This window comes from Dermacentor silvarum, chromosome 11 (assembly GCF_013339745.2).
Source record: "Dermacentor silvarum isolate Dsil-2018 chromosome 11, BIME_Dsil_1.4, whole genome shotgun sequence".
Lineage (NCBI taxonomy): Eukaryota > Metazoa > Arthropoda > Arachnida > Ixodida > Ixodidae > Dermacentor > Dermacentor silvarum.
The window spans coordinates 98,924,143-98,935,836 of NC_051164.1; the positions used below are offsets into that span (position 1 = coordinate 98,924,143).

Below are 11,694 nucleotides of genomic sequence, written 5' to 3' on the forward strand. Positions count from 1 at the left end.
ATGGGGTATGAGAAATGAAAGCAAACAAGCACACGAAATGCGACAGGTATGTAAGTATGTACATAATGCACACAAAACACACAGTGTAAGTATGTCGTTGAGAACCGTGTCTTATAGAAAAGTTAAAAGCACCTTCATAGAGCGGGTCGCACAGGAGACACCAAGTGTAAGTTGTAGTTTAGGCCGTAGGAAATACTGGCGCCTATCTGTGCTATCTGCCACAGACAACGTGTAAAAATTTTTGAAAGAGTTCGCTGAAACACCCTGTATATTCGGTTGGAAGCACTTGAGGACTTGAAATTGTGTCATCGAGCCAAGGTTCCAAACCATGCATAACGTCCGGGCCAATAGACGATAAAGAACGACGCTGCCATCTGGTCAATCTTTTTTTTTTTTTTCACACTACGGCAACTTACACGAAGCACAGTTGTCGCTATCTTGCGATAAGATCGAATCCAGCCGACAGTGAATAGCACTGCTGCCCCCTTCGTCTTTCAATTTGGACCCCGTCGATTCTTCCCTCAGGGGCTGCCGCCTTCTCGCGTGTTCGCTTACGTCATGCGCACTCATTCTTTGTAGTTATCTCGTCAGCGTGAAATGGCATCGCTGAAAGAAGAAGAAAACCGAACGTCGGGCGACTGCGCGTGATCCCGACCATTCCTTGCGACCGGTGCCCTGCATGCTAGCAGTCGATCTCGCGCTTTCAGTCTTTTCTTGTTTTTTCGCATTTATTCGAGACCGGTGAAGACAGAAGCGAGCCCAGGTGCTTCCTCGGCGTCTCCTGGGATATCCCGGCGTCGCATGCTATGGCAGAGAAGTCGCGTAAGTCGAGCTCTTCCTTGCGTTTGCAGATGCACTAGGCTCAAGTCTGCACGTCCACATAAATGCACGCACGTACACTGGTTGTAAAAATGGGAAATACGGAGTTAAAGAGAAATTGGACCGAGCACCCCACCCAGTGATCGCCGAAAACCCGCGTACTGCGTGGTGGCCACTGACGAGTTCAGAGGTGCATCCTGGTCTTAATTATTAATGCCATATTAATAATGCCATATTAATGCCATATTATTTATATTCTACACAGTGCACGTCCATTTGACCTTTTCCACCCCCCACCCCCCTCCTCCTATGTAATGCCCTAACGGGCCTTTAGGGTACTTAAAAAAAAAGTGTTTCATTCGCATAGTCGCGTATAGCTCGGGTATAATCGACAAGGAAAGCGTTAATGTGACGAAAAGCATTCTTCTTGATGAAGTTTACGATAGTTCAATCTTACATCGCTTCGGACTTGAGAAGTATGCTATTTGCAGATGAAAGTGTCGCGACGTTTGCACTGGCTCATTTGCGATGCTTTCTGTTGCCAAGCACGATCTAGGTTTCGGGTTCGAGTACTGGCAGCGGCCGCCGCATTACGCTGGGGGCAGAACGGAAAAATTGACAGTCACTTAAGTATCGTTACGTGATTTCAATGCGAAAGCATTATGACTTCTCTAATTGGTTTCGTCCATGATACGTGACGTCACACATTGTCACGTGTCCTTCACAACTCTACCTTCAAACACCTTGCTTTAATTTGTAGCAATATTAATCCACCTTAATTCACATGAATTACCCATAATTACTACCAATTAACGTTGTTATACAATTTGCTATCTTCTGTATTACTACTGACGTCGTAGGTCATGTACCGTGATTTTAATTAAGGACTATACCAAATTATTCCTAAGCTGAATTTTGGTATAGGCTATAGTTTAATTCATCATGCACGAAGGTTCTTCAGCGCAACGAATAACAAACACAGCAAGAATCGCACACGAAACATGACCATCGCCAACTTGCAACAATCGAATAAACAAGCGGTGGTCGGGTTTTGTGCATGGTTCTTTTCGTAATTGTCCTGTTTGCGTCGAAATGTTTGTTTTTTTTCGGAGCGCCGCATCACATCGTCCCATCATAGCTCACTTTCCAGCTTTGGCACGTTAACCCTGCATAATGTGCAGAGAATCATTTACTCTTTTAATCATTTACCTCAAATCTTGATTTAAACAAGGGAAGCCTGTCGCAGCGTTCTTTATATGCTTGAGTGAAGTTTCAGGTGCGCATAGTTTAGCAAACTATTTTTTTTTTTTTTTTTTTTGTACGAATGTACTCTCTATGGCCAGACGTATATAGAGGTGAACGCGTTGCTTTAGTTTTCCTCAACGTGGAACCCGTGTTTGGGCATTACAGGGTTGAATCCTCCAGCTATTTTTTTTTTTTTTTTTTTGGGGGGGGGGGGGGTATATTGGGTCCGTACTGCGATAACGACGCACATGGCTTTCTTGTGCCGGGCTTAATATCTGCCACCACGATTGCCCGAAAGTGTGCTTTTAAGCAGCTGCCGCTGCCTCGATGCGCGGACGCTTGTAATCTGATTCTGTAGTTTGTGTAAGCCGGTAGCCGCAGGCTGCTGCCCGGTTATTTTGCTGTGCAACAAAGGCACGCTACTCGCCGGCTGACTTCCTGGACGCTGTCCCCGCCAACCACGACGATTTTATTTATCTCATTGTGTGTTTGTTTTTTTTTTTCTTTTGTCGATTCGCTATACATCCGATCACTTTTGCGGACTAACAGCATGTAACGATGTTCTCTCCTTGCTTCCTTTCAGTCGTCGAAAAAGGCAAGCAGGCGGCAAAGACAATCGCGACGCTGTTTCCGAGGGTGAGCCTCAAGCGCTGCTAGCATCCATTCGCACACTGCCTGCACTGTAAGGGCGCTTGCCGCGTGTCAAGCATATAATAGGTTAATGTCGCCATCTTTATGAAAAGGAACTCGCCAGCGCGTGGTAAACAGTTTCGTCGGCCGCATATGTTCGGTGGCGCCTCGGCGAGATGCAAAAACAAAACGAGGGCGTGGTTGTTGCTCCTAAAACCCCTCTATATAAAAATTAGCGACACTCTCCTCCGCCTTCCCTCCTCCTCGTTTCACCTTTCTTTCGCGCTCCTTTCTCGACCGTGGCGCCGTCTACACCGCTTGAGACACGTGCACTTGTTTATCTTTCACCGTTGACCGCTTTTCACCGGCTAACAAATGTTAAACGTAGTCGCTCGGCGCAGGACGCGCCTGCATGTATCGGAAGTTTCTCGAACGTTATCGATGCGTCTATCCGTTGTCTGTTGTCACCGACGCTTATGTAGTCTGAGTGTTTGAGTGTCGCGAATTGTGTAGTACTTTCTGGAAGACACGCGGGCACCAGGGATTACTGTCGAACCTTCGATGACTCATGTATAAAAGCCGACGCGTTTCGCCGCTGATCAGCTTTCGACGATCGCCGACTGTGTTCGCCGCTATCGTTGTGCTCCTGGCCAGTCGGCAGACGCTGCTCGGGCGAAAATGGCGATGGAGCGCGATCGTAAACAAACGCAGCGAGCGCGCGGCAGCGCGACGGCCCACGTGATGCCATTAGGCCAATACCGACGCGGCGTCCGCCTCGGTCAGCGCGTGCGAGGAGGCGGCGGCATTCTTCAAAGCGTGTCGCTACTTTTTATATAGAGGGGTTTTAGTTGCTCCTCCTCCTGTTTGTATCTCCGTCACGAACCTATAGTAGAGTAGTAGTAGACTCTACCTATAGATCACGAACCGCTAGAACACTCACGAAGTAAATATTTTGTGTGTGTATATAAAGTTCGTAGTTGGTTCTCCCGCTGTCCTCAGTGAACTAAATAACGTGACTGTTACTTTCGCTAAATGTAAGCATATTTAGCGAAATTAAGTCACTAATGGGTCATGTGTAAGGGAAACTTAAATTGTTTGGGTTATTTGCGGCCGTTGCAATAAATTACGTATTCAAGTGGTATATACGGAGCGTTACAAATCAGTTTTACGAGTAGCGCAAAATTTAGTGCGCGCTGTCCTGGCGCAAATAAATACCACTTGCCAATACAAATCAAACTTGTCAAAAATGTAGGAAAGATTACGGCCAATCAGTACACAAAGTTATATGCATTTGGATCAAATACAATCTTTGTAAAAAATGTATTTAGCAAACGCTTGAAAGTGTTATATATGGCTATTTTATGCTAAGTTTTCCACTGTCCCGCGGGAGCATTAAGTTACACCGAATCTTGTGAAAATAAGGGTAATGTGTATAGAAATTTTCATAATTAGGAGCATTGAAAGTAGCTATTGAGCCCTCATTTTTCTTTTTTTTTTTTCATGCATCTTCATACGCCATACGAGGTTCGTATGTTAAGGACAGCTTACGGGTAATGTGTAGCTGCATCACGTTCAAGTATATGTACTAATTACGGCCTTAGGACTAAATCACACGTGCAATTTTCAGAGCGTCATAAGTGTGTTTTATGAACAACGAAGAAATTAACCCGCTGCCCTAGGTGAACTGTGAACGCAACCGAGAATATGGGAGAGTCGGTGTAATTATGGCCAAAGTGCTCGCTAAGTAAAATGTGTGTGGACGATCGATTACTGCATTTGTCACCAATTCCTTAAGAGCTCGAAAGCGTTATATGCGGGCAAGGTTTCAAACGGAGTCATATACAGGCAACGTGTTAAAGTAATGCGATTTATTTACAGGCAACCGAAATTCTTATTGCGTGTGTGTGTGTGTGTGTGTGTGTGTGTGTGTGTGTGTGTGTGTGTGTGTGTGTGTGTGTGTGTGTGTGTGTGTGTGTGTGTGTGTGTGTGTGTGTGTGTGTGTGTGTGTTTCTTTTAATTTGTACCTTTACCTAACCAGAACAGTTTCATTTGAATTTGATATCGACGCAGTGTATCTATCGCAACTTCAGACGCAGTAGCTGCAAACGGCGAGTATGACAGGTAGCATGAAAATGATAAATGAGTGGTGGCGCTGGCTAACACTCCCAGGGTGAGTTGTACTTGTAAAACATACATCCCCCTGGGAGTGGATGGGAAAACGGCTCCGCGGTAGCTCAATGGTGAGAGCATCGCACGCGTAATGCGAAGACGTGGGTTCGTTCCCCACCTGCGGACAGTTGTTTTTTCATCTACTTTAATTTCTGTTAATTTATCATTTTCTTTAATTGAATTAGTAAGTACGAGTGATTTCCCCTATGTTGTCCTTGGTGTCATTGTTTGTTGGCTTCTTATGATATGATTAATAGAAATCGGGCACCTCGGTTCCCTTTCTTCTCGTTCATATATATATATATATATATATATATATATATATATATATATATATGCGTCATGTCACACGAAGTGAGCACGTCACACACGCACACGAATATACATTAGTTGAAAGTTAGCGCGCTTATGTGTGTCGTCTTGGTTTTGCGCTACTGCTCTTTCGTAGTAACAATAACCAGGAACAAAGCGACTTACGCTTCCACGGTCGTGAACGCTGCTAAGTATTATATGTGTTTGTGTGTGTTGCGTACGTGCGTGATTGCGGTGGCCTCCGGACAGACGCGGCACAGCCTCTCCCCTCGCGCAGATCCCGAAGACGTGCACCACCCTGCTGGAGGTTTTCATCAAGCGCGAGAGCAAGGTGTCCCTGCTGCGAGACCCGCTGACGCACTTCTGCGAGGAGGAGCTGGTGCTGCACGCCCAGGAGTGCCTGCTCAAGATCAACAAGCAGGTCGTCACGTACCAGGACATCCGCAGCATGGTCGAGAACCTCATCGGCCTGCACACCATGGTGACGTGGCGCAATACCACGTGTAGTTAAAGCGGTTGTCACACTGCATGTTACTCTGGAACCGCGTGTTGTACTATATATCAGCATAAAATCACGAGTTTGGGGTGAACGTGAAGGTGAACATGAAGGTGAATGTGAAGGTGAACATGAAGGTGAACGTGAGGGTGAACGTGAAGGTGAACGTGAAGGTGAACATGAAGGTGAATCTGGAGGCTACTGGCGGATTAGTTTCGCACTTCCATGTAATTACGCGTGTCAGGCTTTATCTGATCAGTTATTCTTTGTTCGCGTTTCAATTTATACTGGTGGTACACTACGGTCCACGTTTAAAGGGATGCACGATAGGTAAATTACTGAGCATCAGACAAGATAACGACGGCAGAAACAAGGCACACAGTGCCCTCTGCGTGCGTTGTTGTTTACGTGTATTATGCCAGACCAACGTTACCTACGGTTACCTACTGGGTGAATCCCTTCGCATTCCATTAGGATGTGCTGAGTAGTCTCCGGATTTTTGTTGCAGCATTCACATGCCTCGTCTCGTTGCGAATATTTGCTCCGTATATTATTGTCCTTGGGAGTGTTAGCCAGCGCCCCTGACGGCCAGAACCTGCGGATAAAAAAAAAATTATGGGGTTTTACGTGTAAAAATCACGATCTGATTCCGGAGTCCAGAATAATTTGTACCGCACAGGGTTTTTTTAACGTGCACCTAAATCTAAGTACACCGGTGTTTTCGCATTTCGCCCCTATCGAAATGCGACCGCCGTGGCCGGGATTCGATCACGCGACCTCGTGCTTAGCAGGCCAACACCCTAGCCACTAAGTTGACCTGCGGATGTGGAACATACTCTTTTTCTTTCTTTTTAACCGCAGGCGTTACGTAGTACGTTGAAATTAGGAGCAGGTAGTCGACCAATGAAGCCTCGTGCACTACCTCATGACATATAAATGCTGCCGAAGTCGAGGCCTTTCGCAATGAAACGATCTAGGAATAAGAGAATCCGGAGGGCTCGATTTTTTGTTAGGAACAAGTACACGAAGAAAACTTTGCTAAGGTGTCGACCAAGTTTTGTACTCTCTTCTTTATCTTTGCTACACGTTCCATGCATATTTACAAACTCGCAGTTTGTCTGAAAGACAGAGCGTATAAATGAAATGGAAGCTTCGTCGTTTGACGGCGCGTGCTGAAAGGGCGAATATTCGCAGTGCATCAAGCGCGACCCTGACGTGGCCCGGACTCAGGGAGAGAACATGCGCAAGCTGATCATCATCGTGGGCGAGCTGGCCGGCTCGCTGGAACGCATGTGCGATGTGCCCGTCACCGACTGGGTCGCCATCGCCGACTCCATCATCAGCCGCATGGATAAGGTATGCGCGCCTCCTCGGCACCAAAGGGAGCAGATCTGCCCTTTAGGGAATTTACACTCCCTCGACTTTACTTGGCTGTAGGGAGTTTAACACCAAAAGGGTTCGAAGAGCAGCTGGACAGTCATAGTTTCACAGCATTTACGCTGTGGGGACATTTTACACCAAGAAAGGTGCAAATAAGGAAGAAGAAAACCATTTATTTGTGGCCGTAAGGCATCGTAGTAGCTATACGCGTAATTTGTGAGAGAAAACTTATGCGGCTTTTGTTCGCATTAGTACCTTGTATGCATAGCTTAACTTCAGACCCCGTATTATCCTCAGGCTATGGGTTTAATCTATCTTTACAGGGTGTCCCAACTATCATGCTACAAGATTTAAAAAAGAAGAGCAATTGCGTTACTCGAAGAAAACCTAGTGCGTATTGTTTCCAGTACAGTGGAGCAGGTAGCCGCCAGTAATTTTTTCGTTATTGAGATTTAATTATGTAATAGTAATTAATGATCTAATTCGAGAAGTACTGTCCTAATTATGAAATCGTCAATGAGAAAATTGTAGAGCAACATGAAAAACTCCCAATACAGCTTTCTGTTGCTGAATACGTGCGACATAAGTGTTTTTCCGAGCGTGAAAGAAGCCCGCGAATACATGCATGCAAGCGCCTCGAGCTGTCAGTCGCGCGGCAATGGACACTTAAACATTTTTTGAGGCGATGATCTTGCACGTATACGTTTCAACCCAGTGATAACTGATTGGGACAGCGACGAATTCCAAGCAACCATTCATTCGCTGTATAGCTGTGAATGCCTGATAAATTCACATTGCTCTTTCTCTCGAAACGTATAATTGTAATATCGTATTTCTATCGCGACTACTTTGTACTATTAGTCTGCTTCCTTGTATTCATTAGTTAATCCTGTTCCCGTGCTTTTATCGCACTCTCACGCTTCTCGTTATACCTATTTTGATGATGATAGTAAACTCGCGAGCAACTTTCCCGGTGACAATGAGGGCAAAACTATGGAGGCAAACCGCGCACAAGTAGGAGTGCTCCCACATTCCCTACTTTCCCTAGTTTAAACTAGTGAAGGGAAAACAGAAACATCATATTTACCGGCAAAATACTCGTGTGAGTGTAAATATGAGAAACCGTCGCACGTGGAATCACGTGCTAGTATACGTTCCGAGAAACCGAAAGCGCAGTCAAACTGCGCCGTATGCACTATAAAATAAGTTACACTCCTAAAAAGTGGATTAGACTGCAAATCGGATCATAACTCACACCTTTACACCCTTTCTGCGTAAAGGTGTTAGTTATAAATCGATTTTACACCCTTATTTACATTTAAGGGTGTAACTTATTTTACAGTGTACTACTTGGCGCAGTGATGCAGGTTACGTAGGCTCCGGCCTCCGTAGCTTTCTTGTCATTGTCATAGAAAGTTGTCCGCGAGAATACTTTTTTTTATTAACAGATCATGCGTAGTTATAATATTCTCCCCTGTGTAGTAATGCCCAGGTTCTGCATACCCAAAAATGAAACATCGCGCTTCGCCTTGACGGAGGTATGATGGCGTAACACGGCTCTAATCTTGCGCACGCGCTGTGTTGTCTAACTACTGCAGCTGAACCTGCCCAAGACGCTCCCGTTTGCAACGTATATACCGAAGATACGTGACTTCGAGAACGTCAGGATGCTCGGCGCCGGCGGGTTTGGGTGCGTTTTACCTGCACGCACGGTTATACATCCAGCACGATTAAGCGAAAGTGTTAATCACGTGATCTCCCATCTAAATACACGGAAATAGAGAAATCGCTTTGCTCAGTATCCACAGCACCGAATTTGACGAGGTCTGTCGCATTCTAAACGAAATAGTCAATCAATCTACAGTTACTTCTATAGTCAACTCTATAGTAACCGATAGAGTTCAAATCTATATTGATCTTCGACCAGGGAACGCGATCTCAGTTTAGCTGTATTAGCAAGTGGAGATATTACAGTGACAACAAAGCCACTCTTACCTGGAGAAGCCTGTATAAGCCAGAAGAGGAAAAAAAAAATTAAAGACAAGTGGCGACACCGCCTCAACGTCCCCGCATTACTCGTCGTGACATCATAGAATTAATTGATGGCGTCTGATCAAATCTAACCAATTCTTTACCGGTAAAGATGGACTGCCTTGGATAATAAAAGAACCAAAGACTTAACCAGTTTTGAGTACCGAGCAACAAGGGCTCGATACGAGAAAAATACGTAAATACATAAATCTAATGACGTCACAATGACGTATCCGGTGCTGGAATTTTCCAAAAAATTCAAATTTGGCGTTCATTTTTCTCTTCTAGTAATCGACCTATCGCCATGAAATGATCGAAGATTGAGTTGTGAAGGAATACTTCATCAGTTTGAAGTGATTTAGTGTCTCTCTTCACTGTGCCGATACCACGATGTCTAGAATTTCCTTCCTAGAATTAGCCTCGAAGTTTGAATCCTATCGATTTGGTATGCTTTAAAGAACAAAGAATCCGCAAGAAAAGGGAAAAAGAAGAGACGGAGTAAGGATAGTAGTCAACCTATGCATTTTGGAAATGAAATTTGCCGCCCCTGCTAGTCATCTGTGATCGCCACACCACGCTTCTCGACTGTGCGGGCTATCGCTGGGTAGCCTCGTTGACAAGGCTCCAGCCGCAAAGCTTTTTAAGGCGATGTCCATAGCCGCATGTATTCTTACAGTGCTTATACCGAGTCGCTCCGCAATGCACGGAAGCCAGGAGTCCACTGCGGTGGCACCACGTGCCCAATCGTTTTATGCTTGTTGTAGCTAGAGTGTGTACAACTTTCGCCAGGCGCTCCTGCCGAATATTTGCAAGGATATCCGCTTTCTGGGGTATTTATGTTTTTTACAACTAGAACTAATCCTGTGAGTGTTAGCCAGCGTCACCACTCCTAGGTTTGTGAATGGTTGCGTGGCTATAGCATTGCCAGGGTTAGCTACAGTTGCAAAAATAAATAAATAAATAAATAAATACCCCAGAAAGTGGATGGGAAAACGGCTCCGCGGTAGCTCAATGGTAAGAGCATCGCACGCGTTATGCAAAGACGTGGGATCGTTCCCCACCTGTCGACAGTTGTTTTTTCATCCATTTTCATTTCCATTAATTTATCAGTTCTTTAATTCAATTAGTAAGTACAAGTAATTTCCCGTATGTTGTCCTTGGTATCATTGTTTGTTGGCTTCTTATATATATATATATATATATATATATATATATATATATATATATATATTCTCACGAAGTTATATACGAGTAGTGTTATTAGGGGTCCTTCTCCGTCTTGCCATATTGTACACGGCCGTGACTGGTCTTCGTTCTTGATTTCGACCCAAAACTCCTAGCGGGCCGACCCCGGGGGCAGCGTAGTCGAAGGCGTCGGTGGGCTGATCCTGTCCTAGCGAACATTGTAACGTGAGAAACACCGAAACAAGCAAGCGAAATATGTTTGTCGTCTTATCGTCGGCTTTGCGTGTTAAACTGTAGTACGTCGTTGTGCTGTTAGTACTGGTGGTCTGACTACCGACACGTGCATCTTCTCTACCCCGTGGTAGAGAAGATGCATCATAAGTGCAGAATCCATATATATAATGTCGTGAGGCGTAAGTAGGCAGCGTCGGTAGATAAATGTCGTAAGGGTGTTGCTACGCGACATCAGTAGATCATAAGGTCGTAATAGCCCACGGATTACCATGAGTGGAAGTTTGTGTGGGTTTAAATGGATAATCATCGCATAATTAATACGATGTCCTAATATGTTATCGCATTACAGTTCCTGAGGTTTAAAATCTCGAGGAGGCGTGCGTCCTGCTTTTTGTGTGAAGAGGTTAGGTTAACGGGTGCCGGGCCTGCACCTCTCGCTTTCGACGCAGCGCCGTGTACTTGGCCCGGTACAAGCCCGTGGGCTTCGAGGCCTCGCTGAAGCTGGTCAACATGGACCGGTTCTCGCGCCACAAGCAGGCTGCCATGGACAAGGTGGTCGCCTCGGTCATCCGCAACCCGTTCCTCGTCAAGTACTACTCTTGCTACTGCGTCAAGGTGCGCTGTGTGTACATATTTCAATGCAACCCACCTTGCCAGTCATCGCAAGGTGGGTCAAACATTTGCGAAGACAAGACGATCAGTGACCAAACCATGTCGGCTCTGGTCCATCCACGCATTTCCACGCGTCGTTGCTCTAAGACTTCTGACAGTGTTTTTTTTTTTTTCCACTGGTTTATCACCGTTATCAAGATGTCGAACGGCGCAAGACAGAATCCTAAATTTCTGGAACGTTGTCACAGATTTTATAGCAAAGGAGGCGTGTCTGATCAGACTGTGCGTGCTTCGCGAATAATGTTGCATACGCTTTCGAATGTACGCGAGGCGCCAGCCATTACTATGGAATGTAGTACGACGAGTCGTGCGTGAATAGCAGGATGGCATTTAATTGTCCCACGAGATCAGGTTCGATGACCGCGTGCTGGCTGATGTCCTTGTGATTTCAGTGTTGCCTGTAATTCTGGGCACAAGTTCGCCCAACAAGGAGCAGGATGTTTATTGCGATAGCAATTATATGGACACTTCAACCGGATTTCTGCCTTCGCCTTCGCCGTCGCCGTGAGGTTCCGTATAGA

The 11,694-nt window shown here is 45.5% G+C and overlaps 1 protein-coding gene and 1 non-coding gene across 2 annotated transcripts in view; both read left to right on the forward strand.

Annotated features, from left to right (window-relative positions):
* Nucleotides 1-253: 253 nt before the first annotated feature.
* LOC119432777 (uncharacterized) overlaps nucleotides 254-11,694 on the forward strand; it is a 12,142-nt gene continuing 701 nt past the window's right edge. Inside the window, exons 1-6 of the mRNA XM_037699933.2 lie at nucleotides 254-822; nucleotides 2,648-2,700; nucleotides 5,453-5,656; nucleotides 6,866-7,027; nucleotides 8,650-8,741; nucleotides 10,951-11,168. Of these exons, the coding sequence (XP_037555861.1) occupies nucleotides 807-822; nucleotides 2,648-2,700; nucleotides 5,453-5,656; nucleotides 6,866-7,027; nucleotides 8,650-8,741; nucleotides 10,951-11,168 (745 nt within the window). The 5' untranslated portion in view covers nucleotides 254-806. The remainder of the gene's footprint in view (nucleotides 823-2,647; nucleotides 2,701-5,452; nucleotides 5,657-6,865; nucleotides 7,028-8,649; nucleotides 8,742-10,950; nucleotides 11,169-11,694) is intronic.
* On the forward strand, nucleotides 4,918-4,989 carry Trnat-cgu (transfer RNA threonine (anticodon CGU)). Its single transcript has one exon. It is a non-coding gene; the product is annotated as a tRNA-Thr (tRNA).